The sequence below is a fragment of the Aquarana catesbeiana genome, linkage group LG06 (assembly GCF_042186555.1).
Source record: "Aquarana catesbeiana isolate 2022-GZ linkage group LG06, ASM4218655v1, whole genome shotgun sequence".
Taxonomy (NCBI): Eukaryota; Metazoa; Chordata; class Amphibia; order Anura; family Ranidae; genus Aquarana; species Aquarana catesbeiana.
In genome coordinates this window covers 130,297,056-130,319,645 of record NC_133329.1, presented here as the reverse complement: position 1 = coordinate 130,319,645, position 22,590 = coordinate 130,297,056, and the positions used below count along the sequence as shown (strand labels likewise).

Genomic DNA, 22,590 nt, shown 5'->3' with positions numbered 1-22,590 from the left:
AGAAAGGACTTTGCTCGCTTTGGAAACTGCAGCTTGGCATTGCATTCTATTATTGAGCTTATGATCTACCAAAAGCCCCAGATCCTTCTCCACCATTGATTCCCCCAGTTGTACTCCCCCTAGTATGTATGATGCATGCATATTCTTAGCCCCCAGTGCATAACTTTACATTTATTAAAATTAAACCTCATTTGCCACTTAGTTACCCAATTAGACAGTGCATTGAGGTCGGCTTGTAAATTGGAGACATCCTGTAAGGACGTTATTCCACTGCATAGCTTATTGTCCTCTGCAAAGACAGAAATGTTACTTTTAAACTAAACCGAATAATCACAGATTTCCTTTAACAATGTCTAGGTTATTTCATGTATATAAATATTTTATATATTACCTGTTTACCTGTTCTATACTAACAGAAATGTTACTTTTAATCCCAGACCCTATATCATTTATAAAGATATTAAAAAGTAAGGGTCCCAGCACTGAATCTTGGGTACACCACTGATAACCTTAGACCATTCCGAGTAAGAGTCATTAACCATTACTCTCCGAATTCTGTCTTTTAGCCAGTTTTCTATCCATTTACAAATGGATCTTTCCAAGCCTGTAGACTTAACCTTACACATGAGCTGTGTGTGGGGAACTGTGTCAAACGCTTTTGCAAAATCCAGGTATGCCACGTCCCCAGCTACCCCCCTGTCCAAGGTTTTACTTACCTCCTCCATAAAAAGAAATCAGGTTTGTTCGACAACTTCTGTCTTTCATGAATCCATGCTGTCTGTTGCTTGAAATTATTTTTTCCAGCAAAAACTTGTCTATGTGGTCTTTTATTAAACGCTCCAGTATCTTCCCGACTATAAAACTTAAAGTGGATGTAAACCCAATGTCATCCTTTCTAAACTACTGCCATAGGGGTTATCTATAAGGATATACATGCCTCCTGCATGTATCCTTACTTGTCAAATGTCTCCCCTCTCTCTGTTATTAGACCCGAAAAACTGCATATTCTGTGGGTGGGTCTGTTGTCTGGAGCTCGGTGGGTGGAGTCGTGATGTCAGTAGACTCCCCGCCCACCTCTACACTCCCCTTGTCAATATGCTTTTTCTCCTGTGTATTTCTTACACTGAACTTCTGCTATGATCTCTAACATCCAGTGAAAAGACAGGAAAGTAACCACATGACTTCAGCATGCCAAATCATGGTGAGGTGTGGAACAGCCAATCCTTGCAGAGCTGCTGAAGAAAGGAGTGGGGGAGGGAATTTAAAAATATTGCATGTCTTAGGCTAGTGCACGAGATGTAAATCGCCTGTCACTCACAGCAAGGGGGAAGATTTGACAAAGTTTTTCTCAGTTTGTCAAGAATTGTCTCACTGAACAATAAGAGGATTGCTCAGAGATGGATTAACTCTTTGTGGCAAGACTGGGCTCAAATGATAGGAAATCTTATACTCTACAGTATGATATAAAAAAAACATGTTTTTTTGATTTTACATCCACTTTAAACAGGTTAGCTACTTGGTAAAGACTTTGATCCTTTTTTAAATATGGGCATTGGCCCTGTGCCAATCCAGTGGTACCATTCCAGTCAATAACGAGTCCCCAAATATTAGAAACAATGGCCTTGAAATGACAGAGCTCAATTCTGTTCATTCCGTGGCTGGATGCCATCTGGTCCAGGTGCTTTATCCACCTTTATTCTGTCTAAATATTTCTGGACCATATCACTTTTGAGCCATTGTGGATCATTTAGGGCTGTGTTACTACCACCCCCATTATGGACATGAGCTCCCCCATGCTTCTTTGTATACACAGAGCTGAAGAAAGTATTTAATAAATTTGCCTTCTCTTTGCCCCAGTCACCCACTCTACATTATTTTGTAAAGGGTCTACCTGCTCAGGCCTGACCTTTTTACTATTAATATATTTGAAGAATTTTTGGGGGGTTGTCCTACTATCTTTTGCAATCTGTCTTTCGTTTTTGAATTTTTGTGTCCTTGATTTCCTTTTTACATATTCTGTTATATTCTTTGTAACATTTAAACGATGATGGAATTCCTTTATTTTTTTTAAAAGATCTTTTTTTATTATTTATAACCATTTTAACCTTGGCCATGAGCCACATAGTTTTTATTTTTAGCCTTTTAAACTTCTTGCCCATGGGAATATACTTTTGCAGTGAGTTTACATACAGTCATTTTGAAGAATTCCCATTTCTGTTTTGTGTCCATTGATGCCATTATTCCCTACCAGTCTTGGAGAGCAGCTCTCATCCTTTGGAAAATTTGCTCTCTTAAAGTTAAGTGTTTTTATCTTACCAGTATGTGTTTGTTGCTTACAGCTAACATTAAATTAAATCATGTTATGGTCACTGCTACCCAGATATTCTTCTATATGAATATTGGTAATAAGCTCTGCATGGTTTGAGACTACCAGGTCCAGCAGAGCGTCATTCCTAGTTGGGGCCTCAATAAACTGGACCAAACTGAGTTTTTCTTCTGCCATAAACCACTACCTGCCAGGACTTTTTAGTTCTGTTTTAAGTTTTTGACAAGGAACACCTTTTAAAGGTCAATACTGACTATGTAATTGTTTCAACTCTGTGATCAATGTGTGGCTGTCCCTGCTTGACAGAAGTCGAATGGCTGCTGTCTGTATGCCTGATGTCAGAATAAATTGTCCTGGCAGTGGGGGCCTGGTTTGTGTGGATGGAGGAATTTGTTAGTTTTTTTCTTCATTAACCCGGCAGGCTGAACAAAAACAAAATGGCCAGCTTCAGTATTGAAGCTTGAGGATGAGCAGGACAGCCTGTTTTGGTATAGTGTTATATAGCTAGCAGTTTGGTGTAGAAGTTATCAGTAGCATTGCTTGTGTTCCTAAAATGACTTTTCATTTTATGTTTTTCTTGTCAGTTTGTCAGAAATTTGTGCAAGCCCTTAAGGTATAACTTGTACTAAGTGTAAAATCATGTTTTGCCTTTTATATTACCAAGGAATGTTTTACTGTTTAAGGCCCCTTTCACACTGGGGCGTTGGGGGCGTCGCTATTTTTAGCGCTGTTTTACTGTCGTTTTTGCGGCTGTATTCGGCCGCTAGCGGTGTGGTTTTAACCCCCGCTGGTGGCCGAAAAAGGGTTAAATCCGCTCGTACAGCGCGGCTACAGCAGCGGTATTAACGCGGTATAGCCGCGCTGTACCAATGATTTCAATGGGCAGGAGCGGTTTAGGAGCGGTGAATACACCGCTCCTTCACCGCTCCAAAGAAGCGGTTGGCAGGACTTTTTTTACCGTCCTGCCAGCGCACCGCTTCAGTGTGAAAGCCCTCGGGCTTTCACACTGAACAAACAGCGGAGGCTGTTTAGGAGCGGTTTGCAGGCGGTATTTTTAGCGCAATACCGCCTGCAAACCGCCCCAGTGTGAAAGGGGCCTTACCCTAAATATGTCATAAAATTAAGCGAGGTAATCCTTGTATTTTAAAACTGCAATATCAAAAGTTTTTTATTTTTTTTTTCTAGGCAAAACACAAGTGCCTGTCTTTGGATAGCAATCATAAAGTGAATGATCACGAAAGTAAACAGGTAATATATAAAATATTTATATACAGGTAATAACCTAGACATTGTTAAAGGAGAGCTGTGATTATTTAGTTTAAAAAAATAAAAATAAATGTGTGTGTATGTATGTATTATAGATATATATATAATTTTGTAGAGAGGCGAGCTTGTGCTGCTGTTTATTTTGTCAGTTTAGGCCATGTTTTGCCTCCTGAGGGGGTCAGTTTGTGCAAGGGAGCTGTTAGGAGCATGTTGCTCTGTACTGTCCATGCGGGGACAGTGAAAGGCCAAGCCTGTAAGAATGTAGCAGCAGGGAGCCGCAGGACAAACAGAGCTGAGAAAGATTCAGCATTTAGTGCATGAGCACTGGAACTGTGTGTTTGACGGTCTGGGGGATCAAGGCAGGAGGCCTAACTAGAGAAGCTGCAAAGAAGAGCCATGAGGTGGAGTATTGTTTGTTTTGACACACTGATGGTGAGAACGCCTTCGCAGGAATTAATTCTGCTGTGAATCTTTTCTTCAATAAATGTGGGCAGAAAAGGCCATAAAACGAACTTTGTGGAATGGACTCACTGGTGCTACCAACGAGCTAAAATACCCCCAAGTCATTCGTTGGTGATGGAATGCTATGGGCAAGCTGAAGCGGGACTTCCAGATCCTCGCATGCTAAAAACAGGGAGTGCCAGGGGACCGTCTGTGTTGCTTTTTCTCTGTTTGCAAAGAGATGTGTATTGTCTCGCAGCCTTAAAGAGACAGTACGCCAAAACATTTTTTCTGGAGAACTCTGTCTGACTGTAAAAATGATTGTTGTTGCCCGTAGCAGCAAAGTCAAGGTCAATTGTGAGATCTGTGGTGGATGGTGGAGTGTACCTGACGAGACTCGTGGCTGGTGGGCTCAAGAGGAACTGTTACAGTCAGTTGGAGAGTGATGGAAATGTTCTCTTGGGAGAGTGCAGTCTCCCATGGCAGCAAGAAAGGAAGTGTCATCTGGATGGTGGAGCTGCAGTGAAGAGGTGGCTCACCATTCCCATAAAGAGGGCTGGGATGTCCGAGAGTCTGTGATGCCTAGGAGGGCATCTGTTTCAACCTGTGGTCGCATAGGGAAAGGCGTCTGTGAAAGTGCCACAGAGGAATGGTTCCTAAAGTGACGCATGCCAAGCGAAACATCTGCCAAGTAGAGTGGTAAGAATGTTCCTGATAAAAATGTTAGTCTGTTTTTGAGCTTTGTACCAGTGAAGTGGTGGCAAGTCCAGTGGGAAGATCCGCTTCCAAGAGAGACTTGCTGCTGTGTAGTCTGCATAGTAGGGAAACATGGGTTACTGCTGAACCCGCAACAAGACTGAGGACTCATGAGAACTTTTCTTAATGCTGTTTCATGTGTAGCAGGGAAGTATGGGGTAAAACTGAGTATAATGTTTTGCTTACTAATGAGGTTAAACTGTTCAAGTGAATAGTGGGTTAATAGACCCCACTCAGCCTGAAAATGCAAAATCCTTTGTTGGAAGTTAAACACTGCCAGTGCATGGCGGTGAAACAGTGATATTGCAACCAATGATGTCTGAAAATAAGTTATTGTAAGGTGATCTTAAAACAGACTGGGAAGAGTGGCACAGGGAAGCACTTGCAATATTTTATGGGGTGACTATGCCTTACAAGGCTATAGGTGTAACAGTGGGGTGGACACTATCACTGCTGTGCCAGGAGAAGGTCCAAGTGAGTATGAAAGCACAGCAGAAATGTTGCCCACAATGCATAAGGGAAAACATTATGTAGTGTGTTTTGTGATGACGGACATACTCAAAGAAATGTTGGAATCATTTAATGCAATGTTTGGTATTAATGTGGAAAGTTTTCTCAGTGTGTTGGATTGCTTCATACTCTTGTTGTGTATGATAAGCACTCTGAGGTACTGTTGGACAAGTCAGAGGTATTGAAAATACCAGCTGTAATGGAAATGGTTAAAGAGACTGGTGTAAAAAATATATGTTGAAAAATGTTCGTTGGCAGGACAGTCGCTGATGGAGCGTTGGACAACAGGGAGCAATGTGAAACTTTGGGAAGGTACTATAGGGAGTAATCGCTTGCCTGTATGTGGTCCCTCCTCAGACACTATACTAGCAAGCAATGGGACAAGAGTTCCTGAAGATATTGACAATTATTGAGTTGTTGCCAAAGGTAACCACACAGGTATTAGCGAACCTATAAAACAGATGGTGCTACTTGGGGTTAAGTCAGGTAGTGAGAAAGTAAGTCCTGGACAGGTGTCATAGAAGTAGGCCCCCTACAGTCCTGGGAGAGTAGATCTGGGGGAGGTGAACCCAATACCAGAAAGTAAAAGGGATGGTAGAAAGATCAGTGGGGACCCCAAGGGTCAGGAAGAAGTGCTTGTGGAAGCACACCCGGAAAAAGATGTGGATGGGGTGCCCCTTTAGAAGGAAGGTCAGAAAGGTTTGGACGCCTGGGGGTGGTAGTAGGGACAGAGGTGCCAGTGCGAAGAGTGATGTGTTTCTTCCGCCAATGCTAGAAAAAGTGGGGGGTGGGAGGAGAAGAGATATGTAGTGAGGTGAACCTGTGCCACTGTTTATTTTGGCAGTTTAGGCCATGTTTTGCAGAAAACATCCACACTAATGAGCCAGGTGTGCACTGGGCTTATGTTAGAGCTGGGAGTAGAGGATAAGTGACCCCACCCTCCCAAGAGGGTCAGTTTGTGCAAGGGAGCTTTTAAGAGCATGTTGCTCCCTACTGTCCATGCGGGGACGGTGAAAGACCAAGGCTGTAGGGATATAGCTGCAGGAGAAAAAGAGCTGAGGAAGATTCCGCATTTAGTGCACGAGCACAGGGACTTGTGTGTTTGACGGTCTGGAGGACCAAGGCAGGAGGCCTAAGCAGAGATACTGCAGAGAAAAGCCACGAGGTGGAGTACTGTTTGTTTTGACACCTTGATGGTGAAAACCCCTGCGCGGGAAATTATTCTGCTGTGAATCTTTACTTTCTTCAATAAAAGTGGTCAGAAAAAGCCCTAAAACAAACTTTGTGGAGTGGACTTACTGATGCTACCAAAGAGCTAAGATACCTCCAAATCATCACAATGTATACAGTTAGGTCTATATATTTGAAACTAGAAAATAAAGTCAATGGTGCACGGTGTGGATCTGTGACTGTGAGTCAACAACGGGGTACAGAACTTCCGTAGCTGTAAACCAACATCTCGATATGGGGCATCAGAATGAAAACATCAGGAAGTAAGATAAGATGGGTACTCTTACTAGATGACGTGGACTCCACTGTCATATGACATGGAGTCAATGGTGCATGGAGCCAAACCTAGGCTGGAAAACGATATCCGGAACGGTGGAACCTCTGTCTCACTTCTCGACTTCTCTGGTGGGGTGAAGAAACATCAGGAAGGGCCGCCAACTGGATATCAGCCAATAGACCTCAAGGATGTGTTCCAAGGAGAAGCCGGGGACAGATTTGATCCAGACCCCGTGATGGAAGTAGGGCTACTGGAAGGCAGTTTCTTGCATCGGGGTAATATGCAAATAAAAAATAAAAAGCTTCTGCATAGTGCAGGTAAACCAGGGATTTTTATTTCTAAAAATACCATACAAAAAATGGATAAAAGTGATCACAATTGAAATAAAATCTAAGCAGCGTAAGGAAGGGGAGATCGCCCGACACGTTTCGACCAAGGGGGTCTTCATCCATTTTTTGTATGGTATTTTTAGAAATAAAAATCCCTGGTTTACCTGCACTATGCAGAAGCTTTTTATGTTTTATTTGCATATTACCCCGATGCAAGAAACTGCCTTCCAGTAGTCCTACTTCCATCACGGGGTCTGGATCAAATCTGTCCCCGGCTTCTCCTTGGAACACATCCTTGAGGTCTATTGGCTGATATCCAGTTGGCAGCCCTTCCTGATGTTTCTTCACCCCACCAGAGAAGTCGAGAAGTGAGACAGAGGTTCCACCGTTCCGGATATCGTTTTCCAGCCTAGGTTTGGCTCCATGCACCATTGACTCCATGTCATATGACAGTGGAGTCCACGTCATCTGGTAAGAGTACCCATCTTATCTTACTTCCTGATGTTTTCATTCTGATGCCCCATATCGAGATGTTGGTTTACAGCTACGGAAGTTCTGTACCCCGTTGTTGACTCACAGTCACAGATCCACACCGTGCACCATTGACTTTATTTTCTAGTCTCACATCATTTTTTGGTCCATACCAGTTCCTCTTATTAATTTGAGTTTGGAATAATCCATTTACCATATGTGGACACTTTATACTGTGTTTGTTCATTTCATTTCACTTATGGTTTTTGCACATATGCTTTACTGTTCAGTACAGCATCTCTTACTTAATTGTTTCACTACACCCTAACTTCCTAATACTTCTTAGCGCTGCATTTTTTTCCCAGTTATTGTTTGTCACAATGTATGCAGCTGCTGGCTCACATATATTTTATTTTTGCTTATAGAGCGCAGTGTTTTCATATTCTCTTGTATATATATTTGAGCACAATTATAGATTTCTTCAGGTATTTACCAAAATGTATTCAAGCTATAGTTCTATAATGGATATGGGCTGAAAGTGCACACTCTCAGGTTTAAATTGAGGTATGTACATCCAAATCGGAGGAAGGGTTTAGGAATTACAGCTTTTAATAGCCAGCTTTTACAGCTTTTAATAGCCATCCCTCCTTTTTCAAGGGACCAAAATTAATTGGGCATCTGAATCAAAAGCTGTTGACTCACTCATGGCCATGTGTGGGCTACTCCTTCGTTATTTCTTCATCAATTAAGCAGTTAAAAGGTCTAGAGTTGATTCTATGTGTGGTATTTGCATTTGGAATCTATTGCTGTGAACCTACTAATGCATTTAAAGAGCTGTCCATGCAAATGAAACAGGCCATTGTAGGGCTTCAAAAACAAAACACATCCATCAGAGAGATGGCTCAGGAGTGGTCAAACCAACAGTTTATTACATTCTGAGGAAAGAAGAACACACTGGTGAGTTCAGCAACATAAAAAGGCCTGGATATCTATGGAAGACAACAGTGGTGGATGATCGCAGGCTCCTCTCTATTGTAAAGAAAAAGGACACTCTCCAGGAGGTGGGCGTATCTTTGTCAAAGTCTACAATCAAGAGAAGATTTCACGAGAGCAAATACAGGGGGTTCACCATGAGGTGCAAACCATTCATAAGCCTGAAGAATAGAAAAGCCAGATTAGACTTTGCCAAAAAACATCTAAAAATGCCAGGCCAGTTTTTGAAAATCATTCTTTTGGACGGATGAAACTAAGATTAACCACTTGCCGACCAGCCGCCGTCGTCATACTGCACTGCGGCAGGTCGGCACGATCCCGCGAGCCGTCGTAGCTGTACATCGGCTCCTTTAAGCAGGATAGCAGGCGTGCGGGCCTGCTGCACTGCAGGGGTGCCGATGCTCATGGCCGGCCACGCGCGATCGTGGGGACAAGAGGCAGAACAGGGACGTTTGTGTGTAAACGCACACATCCCTGTTCTGTGAGGAGAGGAGAGGCAGATCTTGAGTTCCTAATAGGAACCATGATCTGTCATCTCCTATAGTCAGTCCTCTCCCCCCACAGTTAGAACGCACAGTCAGGGAACACAGTTAACCCCATTGATCGGCCCCTAGTGTTAACCCCTTCCCTGCCAGTGACATTTACACAGTAATCGGTGCATTTTTATAGCACTGATCGCTGTATAATTGTCCGATGTCTCCGCCACAATGTCGCAGTCCTGATAAAAATCACAGATTGCATCCATTACTAGTAAAAAAAATAAATAAAAATGCCATAAATCTATCCCCTATTTTGTAGATGCTATAACTTTTGTGCAAACCAATCAATATACGCTTATTGTAATTTTTATTACCAAAAATATGTAGAAGTGTACATATTGGCCTAACCTGAGGAAAAAAATCTTTTTTTATTTTTTTTTAATTTTTTTTTTTAAATTGGGGATATTTATTATAGCAAAAAGTACAAAATAATGTGTTTTTTGTTTTTTTTTTTTTTCAAAATTGTTGCTCATTTTTTGTTTCTAGCGCAAAAAAAAACAAAACACAGAGATAATCAAATACCACCAAAAGAAAGCTCTATTTGTGGGAAAAAAAATTATGTCAATTTTGTTTGGGTACAACGTCGCACGACCGCGCAATTGTCAGTTAAAACGGCGCAGTGCCGTATCACAAAAAATGGCCTGGTCATTGAGCAGCCAAATCTTCTGGGGCTGAAGTAGTTAATCTGTACCAGAATGACGGGAAGAAAAAAGTTTGGAGAAGGCTTGGAACAGCTCATGATCCAAAGCATAAAAATAGGAGGGTAGAAGGGGCACTGTTCTGGAGTGGAATATCTTACACCCTTGAAATGAGAAAAATCCTTGCTTTGGGACCAAACCTAAAAAGTGTAAAACCCAATGCACGTGTAGCCTGTGTCCTAATACAACAATCTAGTGTGCCACTAAACAAATGGCCTCAAATAAATCCAAAAAAAGCAAAATAAAATGAAGTGTGATCCCAATATGGAAATGACCTATGTTCTAATTCAACAAACTGGTGTGGCGCCAGTTTAAAACCTCTCCATGTGGCTTTTAAACATACAGAAAAATGCAGACGGTCCCATAAATATGTGAACGACAGTGCCTGTGTTTTTACCACTAGTGAAAGCATAAAAAGCTTGATGTCCTTATGGTGATACCCTCTAGTACTTGGTAGTAGACTAAAGAAAATACTATGTGCACAAATAGTCCATATGCCATAAAAGTGAAAAATAGCAGAAAAATAAAAAGTGACAGGTGCTGTTCATGAGCTGTATTCTGTGCTTCTTATAAGTGCCCTATAGGTAATGCACTCACCGAAACCATTCACCCCGCACGGGGGGTATTACGCTTTCACAGTATCTGCCACTGTGCAGCAGACAAATGGCCTCCTCCTGTTTTAGCTGGTTGTTTCCGTGTTTGCGGTGTAAGATATAAAACTCTCCTTCAACTCTCCCTTTTTGGTTCCCACATGCAGGAAAGAGACATCTCCATATTGTATTACCGTTTAAAATCAAAGATTTATTTGTAAAAATGAAAACGTACTCACATTTGGCATAGTAATACAGAGCTTTAAAAAATACAGGAAGCCGTCCTGGGATTGTCTTTTTGTTATGTTTATAAGCCACATGGAGATGTTTTAAACTGGCACCACACCAGTGTGTTAAATTAGAACATAGGTCATTTGCATATTGGGATCGCACTTCATTTTATTTTGCTTTTTTGGATTTATTTGAGGCAATTTGTTTAGTGGCACACTAGATTGTTGTATTAGGACACAGGCTACACGTGCATTGGGTTTTAAACTTTATATATCTTTTTACGTTTGGTCCCAAAGCAGGAATTTTTCTCATTTCAGGGGTGTAAGATATTCCACTCCAGAACAGCGCCACTTCTACCCTCCTATTTTTATGTATTTCATATTTCCGGTGGATATATTGGTAGAGGCAGCAGTTCTTCCTTTTCTTATATCTTCTATTTTCATAAGCGTGGGACTTCAAAAATCTTTTTTACATGATCCAAAGCACACAACATCCTCTGTAAAACATGATGGAGGCAGTGTGATGGCATGCGCATGCATGACTTCCAGTGGCACTGGGTCATTGGTGTTTATTGATAAGACAGAAGCAGCCGGATCAATTCTGCATCATTTAAAGAGATACTGTCAGCCCAGATTCAGCCAAATGCAGCAAAATTTATTGGACGGCGCTTCACAGTACAGATGGACAATGATCCAAAACACACTGCAAAAGCAACCCAATAGCTTTTGAAAGAAAAGAAGTGGAATATTCTTTAATGGCCAAGTCAATCCCCTGATCTCAACCCAATTGAGCATGCATTTGACTTGCTGAAGGCAAAGACCCACAAACAAAGTACAACTGAAGACAGCTGCAGTTAGAGCCTGGCAAATCATCAGAAAGGAGGAAACCCAGTTTTTGGTAATGTCCATGGGTTCCAGACTTCAGGCAGTCATTGGCAGTAAAGGATTCTCAACAAAATAATAAAAATTAACATTTTATTTATGATTATATTCATTTGTCCAATTACATTTGAGCCCCTGAAAATGGGGGGGGGACGACTGTGTATAAAAATGGTTGCAGTTCCTAAAATTTGTACTTGATATTTATGTTCAACCCCTTGAATTAAAGCTGAAAGTCTACACTTTATTTTTGTTTTATTCTGGTGGCATACAGAGCCAAAAGTATAAAAATTGTGCCTGTGTCCACATATATATGGACCTAACTATATATATATATATATATATATATATATATATATATATATATATATATATATAATACATACATACATACATACATACATACATACATACATACATACATACATTATTTAGAAGAATGTCATAAACATTCATGCCAGCTGGACAAATTTGCCCCATAGTTTCAGTATTGGATCAACTCCTATGATCGTCGGCTCCATTTATTGGCCAAAATGCACTTTTTTCTGAACTACTTCAGTGATAAACATTAAACACATTTTGACCTCTAGATGGAGCTGACGGTTATAGGATTTAATCTAGTAAAATAAGGGGAAAATTTGTCAAGCCTGCATAAATGTGCATGTGTGACATTTGTCCAATGAATGTTTTATAGACCCTTCTAACTTATAGTAGCTGTACCAGAATGTCTCAAAGTAGCTGTAGACCTTTCATGGGTGCATACCAAGCACTGCTATTGTAGCCTGATGATTTCCACATGTCCAGATACATTGTCTACCTTTGTAAATTACTACAAATTATAATCTGTAGTATTTTTTTGGTTTTCGTGCATATAGTTTGAGTTTTAATTATTTTCATGTCTGTCTAACAGAGCCATCTCAGTGTTTTCTCAGTGGTGAACCCATTGGCTTCCAGTATAACGTCCAGTATCACATCTAGCCTGGCATCCAGTATTGGCTCAGACAGTTCATCCCCTACTGCTCTCTCATCAAGTGTTAATGCCAAAGCACTCCCTTTCTACCCTACCAGTAATACTGTTGAATCAGTAATAGGTAAGTTTCCAGATTCTTGCATTAGTTATTCTTGTACTGAATAATTAAAGTGCTTCTGTGGTTTTATAGCAGATATGATTCATAAACAGTAAGGATGGCTACTACCACAGTTCATTTATGAAGTTTCTACTAGATATTGGAATGGCAATGTTCTGCTTATTATACATATTTACAATTCTACTTCATGTACATTAAGCCCTCCCCTTTATAAATGCATGCTGCCTTGGCAGATGTAGAAGGTTAGTGATGGTTGCTTTTCATAATAATAATGAGTTAGTAGTAGTAGTATTACCTTTTCCATTCTTCAATTGTGAAAAATTCTTGGTGCTTTTGTTGTATGTTGCTTTCGAGCTTTCCTCTGTATCCAGTCCTCCTAAACTATTCTTTCCTGCTGCGATCCCAGCTCTGCAATGTTCAGATGTATATATTTTTTTCTTTTTACATTTAATAAGCAAGGTCTTTATTGAAGTGTTTGTATTAAAAAAAAAACGTGAATATAACATGACCAGAGTGTGACCTACAATATTAACCGTGACAATGGCCCAGGACCTATCCAGAGTTGTGTGGACATTAGCAATGCGTACAAAACCAAATTTACATCAAATTGCTATATTCACATTCTAGGCATGTGAAGTACAGGGTATCCGTGATGGTAGACATAGGGCAAGTTAATACAATGACCAACAAAAACTAAGGCGATAAACAATATTTAATTCTACTTAATGGTTGTAAACCCTCTCCTATACCCAGTGAAGTGAACAGCCTCAGATGATGCACAAAGATTAAACAAATCTCCCTACATAAATTTTACATGTATATCTGCTGTCTTTCTCTTTCTACACTCTTTGGAATGTGCAGATCATGTTGGAAATCTTTCTTCCTGTTTCAGTAGCACATAGGGGTGGATGAGGAGTCTGGGCTTACACTGTGTGAAAGCTGATTGGAGAAAAAGGCACACACCCCCACTCCACATAGGCAGAGGAACGAAGGAACATGCAGAGCTGTATTCTGAATAGACAAGCTCTCTGCTTATCTACCTCTAAGCTCCATCCCCAACATACATTTTCAGCTGCTGTTATCTCATGCATCAGAGAACTTGTCAGAAATTATAATGCTGATAATAGAGCAACAGAAAGACAAGGCACTTAGAGTTTTGGAGAGAAGAAAAGTAAACACTACAGATATGTGCCTAAGTCAAATTTCATGAATGGGGTTTACAACCACTTTAATCCAATGCATCACTCACCATTGGGGTGTTGTCATTATAGCCATACAACTAGACTAAAAAAGAAGAGACAGCCCCTATAACAAGAGACGGGTAATAAAGTAGCTATGTTAATGACAAAAATTCAGTGGTTGGGTTATCAAATATTTTATTTAATTGTAAAAATTATTTATTATCAAAAATTACCTCCAGATAAAAAGGGAGGGTATATAGACCCCTCAGCCTCAAGGGAACACACTAAAGCCACAATAACGATACATACCATACATTCGCTTCATGCAAGCAAAACAGAAAATGTTTTAACATAAATAACAAGGAATTGTCTGGACACTAAGTATTTCCCCACACAGGGCTATACCACGGCAATTCGCCGTTTGTGTAATTAACCAATCTAAGTATATAAGGTAATTGCCCTGTGTGTGAATCCCCTTGGGTGCTCAAGCTAAATTGAAAATAGGTGGTATAGTTGGTTCCCTTGCAGTCTATTCCTTATTCTGGGGCTAATTGAGATAATATCTCTAATGCTTAAATTTATGAAGTATGTCATTAATCCGCTGACTGTAGGATATTTTCCAACAAAAAACTACATGATATAAGCAGATGAGTGATGTCTGCTAGTATAACAGCTTTTCAGCAGATGTAAAAGGAAGTGGGTTAGCACATATGTGGCTTGATACCAGGACTTTTAAGCTAGAAATTGTGCAGTGTTTTATAGTTACAAAAAAAAAAAGTGAAAGAGAAGCTATGACTCCACAGTGCAATCACCACACTAATATCAATAAATGTATACCTACTAACCGTGAAGAGCTCCTTAATATAAAATTATCAAATGTGCACATAAACAACAAAGCTCATAAATTTACACAATCCTAAATCATGCAGAAAAAAGGGGGGGGACCATTTAGTTACAAAGAGGAAAAAGCTTTACTAGGCAATGTGACCTACAAATTGAACCCAAGGTTGAGCGATAGGATCTTTAAATTCTCATCTCCGTTTCACCAGGTTGCTAAAGGGCTCTTACACGTGGCAGAGTGCTTTAACCAACGATCCCAAACTTTATTATATTTAGAATGACGTCCTTTATGTATATAGATTAGCTTCTTGTAGAGGAAAGGGGCATTATTATCTGCTAATCAGGAGTGTAACGTGGGAGGAAGCGCCTGCCTCCAATTTCGGGCTATTATCTTTCTTTCACTGAATAAAATTTTGTGTAAAAATGTTGTCATGTAATCATCTGGATCCCAGAAAAGCACAAAGATGCACTGTTTACTGTCCAGAGTCACGGGTCAGCCCGTTTTATCATGGCGGATTTGTACCACCTGGAGCCAGAAACCTTGAATCCTGGGGCAAGGCCCACAGCAGGTGATAAAAGGTGCTGCAGGCATTGGAGCACCAGGGGCACTGAGGGCTGTGAGTGGGGCAATATTTAGACATGCGGATGGGGGTCAGATAAGCCCTATGCAAAATGAACAGTTGCGTAAGACAGTCTGATCATTGGGGTAAAATGGAAGGCTAGTATAGAAGGTGGAAATCCTTATTTTGGGATCAGTACTACAAACAGCAGAACTGGGGCCAACCCCATTTTACCTCTGGGGACTGGGCATGAAAAGCATGGCAGAGCTGGAGATATCGAAATAACATGAAATTGAGAAGAGAGAACACTACCTTTTAGCTCCTGAAGCGTTTTGGGTCCAATGCGAGAAAGTACACGGTGCAAATATACTATTCCCTTAGAAGCCCACAGGCCTGAGTTTGGCAGCGATGGAAATTTGTGTAATTGGTTGTTGTATCAGAGGGGTGTATACGGGTGAAGAGCAGGGGTATTGGTTTTCACCTTTTGCCAGCTTCCAGATTTGCAGATATGTAGAAATCTAAATATTCAGTGTGAAATAATTACAGTCTATGCAAGACATATATATGCCCCATTTAGCTATGCTAACTTTGTCTAAAGCTCGATACACATTATACAATTTTTGCTTGTCAATTTCCATTAGATTTACCTTCAACTATGTAGTTCAAGGGCCTGCCTGATTGCATACAATTTTAAAGTGTTTTTGTTTTACCTCCTACTATATGGTTTTGGTAAATCTAAAGGGAAGAAACAAGAAAAGTGTATAAAAATTGTATGTGAATTTTTGTTTATTAAAAATGCTATAAACCTACAACATAAAAATCTTTACATATATACAAAAAATATATATATACCGTATTTATCGGTGTATAACATGCACTTTTTCCCCCCTGAAAATAGGGGGAAAATCAGGTGTGTGTGATATACGCCGATAGCGTACATCGGAGAAGGAGGGGGACGAGCGACGCCGCCGCTGCTGGAATCACTGAGCCGTCATTGTTTGTTCACGAGCGCCTCCAGAATCACCGAGCCGTCATGTCTTGTTTACTCGGCTCTGGCGTCACACACACGTCCCGCCTCCGCCACCGGCATTGGACCAGTGTTCGGTTAATCGCAGGAGCTGGTCCAATGGCGATGGCGGAGGCGGGACGTGTGTGTGTGTGAGAGCCGAGTACTGTAAACAGAAGATGATGGCTCGGTGATTCTGGCGGCGCTCGTCCCCCTCCTGATTTCCTGCACTGTGTGAGAGATGGTGAGGCTGTGAATATGCATCAGGCTGCATTAGATGGGTGCAGATCAGGCTGCAGATGGGCACAGAGGCTGCATTGAGGCTGCAAATTGGCATCAGGCTGCATTGGATGGGCGCAGATCAGGCTGCAGATGGGCACAGAGGCTGCAGATTGGCATCAGGCTGCATTGGATGGGCGCAGATCAGGCTGCAGATGGGCGCTGAGGCTGCATTGAGTGGCACTGACCATTATTTTGCTTCAAAGTGGTTTATTTGAAAAAAACGTTTTTTTCCTTTTTCCTGAAACTTCCCTCTTAAATTGGGGTGCGTGTTATACGCCGATAAATACGGTGTGTGTGTATATATGTATGTATGTGTGTGTGTGTGTATATATATATATATATACAAAAAAAACTAATTATACAAACCAGAACATATTTTAGTATTACTACTATTATGATGCCCTTCGACAAAACCCTAACCTCCACCTAAACACACCCTCGGGCTAATTAACCCATGCATAGAGCCTTTTTTAAAAAATCTGATCATAACAGAATTTAGGGGACGTGAAAGGACACAAAGAAAAGCTGTAGACCCAGAGAATGACAGACGGCAGCTATGAGAACCTGACATTCCTCCAGGCCTTTTTCCAGGCCCCCGGCCACTACCTATCCTTCTCAAAACCTCGAATCTTCCCAACTTCACCCAGAATGTTGTGCACCACCACCTCGACAAGAAGGACTTTTTTTCTGAGTGGAAACCTGACACCGTGAAGTAACAGACTACTAAGCTAACTAGGAAAAGTGGTAGAGGAATACTCCAGCGCTATCGCTGACAGTGTCCTTAAATAGTCTCATAGGAATGTATGGTATCGCGGCCATTTTGTTGAAGTTCCCATTGAGTTTAATAGTGGTAGCCATTTTCTAAGTGTCTTCCTATTGAAATTAATACGGTATATCAGCTAGGGTTGAAAAGATTAATCGCTAAAATCGATAATGAAAATCGTCAACGATTTTCATTATCTATTAGTCTGCTAACAGCACGCACCTTCCTCCCTGCCAGTCCCGCCTCCGCCTGAGTCCTGTACAATCCTCTGTGTACAAGCCGGCGCTGCTTTATTCTTATAGCGGCGCTCATTTGACCTGGCACGTCCGCCTCTCTCCTTGCTGACGTGAGTGGGGTATTCTCAGCCCCGCCCGCTTTGCTGCCTCCAGGGAAGAGAGAGGAGAGAAGCAGCTGTGAGCGCCGAGTTGCCATATAAGGTAGCGGCTTTTTTAACACACTTGGCAAAACATGAATTTTGGTATTTCTGTGAGGAAAGGGGGGGGGGGAATAGTGCCCCATCATTGGTGTTCCTGGGGGGTATAGTGCCCCATCATAGGTATTGCTGTGAACAAGCAAGCTATTGCTTGCAAAACATGTCAACTGCTTGTCCTGTGTTTGTCTGATACACCTGTGACAATAAAGGCACATCAAGCAAGCGCTTTGGATATTCGGAGTGCGACCATTTCTTTATTATAGTGCCCCATCATTGGTGTTCCTGGGAGGAATAGTGCCCCGTCATTGGTTTTCCTGGAAGGGGGAATAGTAGTGCCCCGTCATTGGTGTTCCTGGGAGGGAATAGTGCCCCATCATTGGTGTTTCGGGGGGAATAGTGCCCCATCATTGGTGTTTCTGGAGGGAATAGTGCCCCATCATTTATGATCCTGAGGGGAATCGTGCCCCATCATTGGTGTCAGTTTGAGGAATACACAGACCTCTCCCTCCCACACTCCGATCCGGTTCCTTCAGCCTGCTTTGGTCTGGTCCCTTGCCCCAGCTCACCCCCCCCCCCCCCTTGGGTCTGGTCCCTTGTCCAAACTCCCTTTCTATTGCAAAACCCTCTGGTCCGGTTCCTCTCCCACATTCCCCTCTTCCAAACTCCCTCCCTCCCAACCTACTACTCCCTCTAACTCCTGGTCTCCAAACAAAGTTAATCCCTCCCACTCTCTAGTACGGTCCCCTCTCCAATTCAGGGCCAGCCCCCTCACTGCATTGTCAGTAACGAATGAGGAATTTACTTTAGTAGTTATGTTGTGATGCAGTTTGAGTGTAACGCTGTTTTTTCATTATTATTTGAAATAAACGAAAAAATGGCATATCAATTTAAAAAAAATCTTTTTTCCGATTAAGCAAAACAATAATCGGCCAACTAATCGATTATGAAAATAATTAGTAGTTGCAGCCCTAATATTAGCCATTTTTCCGGAGTATTCGGCGGGCCTTTTCCCCAGAGGTATCAGAGCAAAGAGTGCATATGAAGATTGTAAAAGCAAAGGGTCCTGGGGATGAAGATACCACTGAGATGCATCATAAAAATTGCTGCCCAAAGCAGAAGAAGCTATATCTATAAAAAAAAAAAAAAAATATATAAAATGTTGCATTTAACTGCTTCCCGACCAGCCACTGCAGTTATACTGCGGCAGGTTGGCTCCCCGGGGCGAGCCATCGTAGCTGTACGTCGGCCGCTTTAAGATCACTAGGGGGCCGCGCTTGCCGCCGGAGGTGCAACAATGGTCTCCGCGATCACTCCACACAGAGACAAAACTGAGGTCTGTCAATGTAAACAGACAAATCTCCGTTCTGTCAGGGGAGAGCAGCCCTATCTGTTGTTTATACTAAGTATGAACAACGATTGGTCTCCTCCCCCCAGGCAGCTCCATCCCCCCGCAGTTAGAAACACTCCCTAGGACACACATTTAAGCCCTTGATCGCCCCCTAGTGTTAACACCTTCGCTGCCAATGACATTTATACAGTAATCGGTGGCTATTTTTAGCTCTGGTCGCTGTATAAATGTCAATGGTCCCAAAAAAGTGTCAAGTGTCCTATCTGTCTGCCGTAATGTCGCAGTCCTGATAAAAATCGCAGATCACCGCCATTACTAGTAAAAAAAAAAAAAAAAATTCATAATAAAAATGCCATAAATCTATCCCCTATTTTGTAGACGCTATAACTTTTGTACAAACCAATCAATATACGCTTATTGTGATTTTTTTTTTTCTTTACCAAAAATATGTAGATGATTGCATATCGGCATAAACTGAGGAAAAAATTTGTTTTTTAAAATACATTTTGGGGATGTTTTATTACAATATAGCAAAAAGTAAAAAATATTGTTTTTTTTTTCAAAATTTTCGCTCTTTTTTTGTTTATAGCGCAATAAATAAAAATCACAGAGGTGATCAAATACCACCAGAAGAAAGCTCTATTTGGGGGGGCATCAATTTTGTTTTTGTACAATGTCACACGACCGTGCAATTGTCAGTTAAAACGACGCAGTGCCGTATCGCAAAAAAAAAAAATGGCCTGGTCATTAAGAGGCTAAATCTTCTGGGGCTGAAGTGGTTCAAATAAAAATCTGATCAGGAGACACCGGAAGTGATACAAGAATGTGCAGAGTGGACACATAAAGAAACGGGATGAAATGAATAATCAGGGTAAGTGGTAATAATACAATGAACTCAGAGTAAAAGATGGAAGAGCCTGATATAAAGATGTGTCCCAACAACAAGAATAAGGCGACTAAAAATATCCCTTATGTGGCTGTCAGTAAATATGCCAGACAAAACCAAAAAACGAAAAAAAGAATGAAAACCTGGGTGAACGGATAGATCAAGCCTCAGAGGGGTCCTAGTGAGCCTACACATACTCAGTGTGGACAAATGGAGTGAGGCAAAATAACGAGGACAGTGGGGAGAAATATCAAAAATCATTAATAAAACAGTTCAAATCAAACTCAACATTGAGTCCTTGAGGTGTAAGGCTGCATTTGCACCTGAGCATTTTCAGCTCCTAAAACGTTCGTAAAACGCCTGAAAAATGCCCAACAAGCAAAAGCCTATTCATTTCAATGGCACCTGTTCACATCTGAGTCTTTTGTCACCTGAAGCAAAACGCCTGAAAAACGCCCTAAGCTCAAAAAAGAACCTGAGCTTCTTTGGGGCAGATTACAGGCATTTTTCTGCCTTTTTACATTGGCGACCTGAACAAAATTGCGATAAAAATGCTGCAAAATCGCGGTAAAAACACGCGACTGAAACGCTTAGGTGTGAATTCAGCCTAAAAGTATCCATAAGGAAAATCCATTTAGATTCAAGCTGACTTATTGTTCCTACTTTATGGCTGCCATGCCAATGTCTTTTGTACGGTTCAATTTCCCAAAATTGCAAGTGGGGCGGGTCTCGATTATGTACCTGAGCGAAGTGTTTGGAAACGCTATGTTTATCAAATCCTTTTAAAATGTTTTGTACATGCTCTTTGATGCGTACTCTTCGCAATCTCTTAGTGAGCCTAATGTATTGAAATCCACAGCTGCAGTCTAGAGCATATACCACCCCCTCTCTGTATTGCAGCATATGAAGTCTCTCATCTCTTATGCAATACCAGTGCTTGTGGATTCAAAGTTAATTATTGCTTTTTTATTTTTAGTACGTTTTATTATTTCGTGACATATTGGTGTTCCGTGAAAAACAGCGAATAAAAATCAAGTGACAAAAAATCAACTGTTTCCACCTGAATTCCGGGTTGGCCAGTGTATGGGGGAAGTACTGGTGCTGCAGAAATGGTGGGCTCCCAATTCGGATTGGCAAATGCAGCAGGAAGGGCACTATGGGCTCGACGGGCCTGTCTTTGTCTTCTTGGTGGCAGCGGGACACTAGTTGTGTTAGCCACCTCACCAGCCTGAACTGCACTTGTGGGACTCGCCACGTCACTGGCCGTCCCACCAAATCCACCCACATTGTGGAGACTGGCGGAATGGATAGATGGATGGTGCTGGCCGTGGATGTGGATACATTGTGGTTCTGGAGTGTGTTATGTATAGGAAGGTGGGTTCTGGCGTGCGTTATGTCTACGGGGGCACTAGTATAGATCTGATCAGATATTGATCCATTCAGACATTATACTAGTAAGAGAGGTATATGGTGCGTGCATGGGTGTTAGCGCTACTGGCACTAATCTGACGCTGACTGGAGCAACGCAGCCCCTGACTGACGCAGGGATTAAACCTTTATTAGGGGAGGTTAGGGGGGTACCCCAAAGCTATCTGGGCCTACCACTAACTGCCCTAACGCTGATTAGTGTCACAAATGACACCAGTACAGTGATCAGTGAAAAATCTGACAACTGTACTGGGTGACACTCTGACAGGGAGTGAAGGGGTTAACTGGGGGGCGATCGGGGGGGTGACAAGTGTACCTACGTGTACTGGTGTTAGTGTAGTGTTGGTGCAACTTACTGTGAGATGTTCTCTCTCCTCTCTCTGGAACGAAAAGGATTCCACGAGGGGAGATGGCATCACTTCCCCTGTCTGTGTTAAAACTTACACAGGCAGGAGAGGATTTCATTCGCCAGAACCGATCAGCAGGTCCAGGCCATAAATTATTGGCCTGGACCTGAAGATTGATCGGTTCTGAAACGAATCCAATGGCCCCCTGGCGGCGAGAGCGTGCCCCGTACAGGTACGGGATTTCACGCATCGGTGCCATTGTGCCACAATAAATGTATGAAACACGGTCGACAAGTGGTTAAAGGAGAAGTCCAGCCTGAGCTTTTTAGGCTGGACTTCTCCTCTGGGTCACAGGAGTGCAATTCGTTTTGCACTCCTGTGACACGTTTTCAGCGGAGAGTGGTCTGAATTTCGCTCTCTGCTGACGTCACTGCCATCAGTTGAGGCAGCGCATCATCCCGACTTGCCAAGTCTGGATCCGCCAGCTGCCTTGATTGGTGACAGTCTCAGTAAGCCGCTGAGACGGTCGCTGCCCGTCCCTCCAAAGCTCAGCACTCCAGTGAGCATGGAGGATCAGAGCAGGAGAGATGCTGACTGACAGGCAGCATCTCTCAGCTCAGGGAGAAGTGAGAACTGAGCCATCTGCTATGTTCGGTGGCTCGGTTCTCAGTGCAGAGACACCGGGGGACAGCTGCAGCATCGGACCGATGCTCCATCCACCGAGGTAAGTATGAATAAAAACAAAAACCCATACTTGTCTTTTAACGAGAAAAAGTGTCTCAAAATCCTGATGATTCTCAAAAGCCCCATACAACCACTCCACATAACTCAAGCGGGAAAGAAAAGGGATACACAGTGCCCCACCCACTCGCTTATAGACTTCTATATTAAAG

The 22,590-nt window shown here is 42.0% G+C and overlaps 1 protein-coding gene across 2 annotated transcripts in view; it reads left to right on the top strand.

Moving 5' to 3' along the window:
- UNKL (unk like zinc finger) overlaps positions 1-22,590 on the top strand; it is a 246,284-nt gene that overhangs the window by 151,717 nt on the left and 71,977 nt on the right. For both annotated transcript variants that reach the window (XM_073636796.1, XM_073636797.1), the window contains 2 exons: positions 3,512-3,574; positions 12,446-12,626. In XM_073636796.1, coding sequence (XP_073492897.1) covers positions 3,512-3,574; positions 12,446-12,626 — 244 coding nt within the window. The remainder of the gene's footprint in view (positions 1-3,511; positions 3,575-12,445; positions 12,627-22,590) is intronic.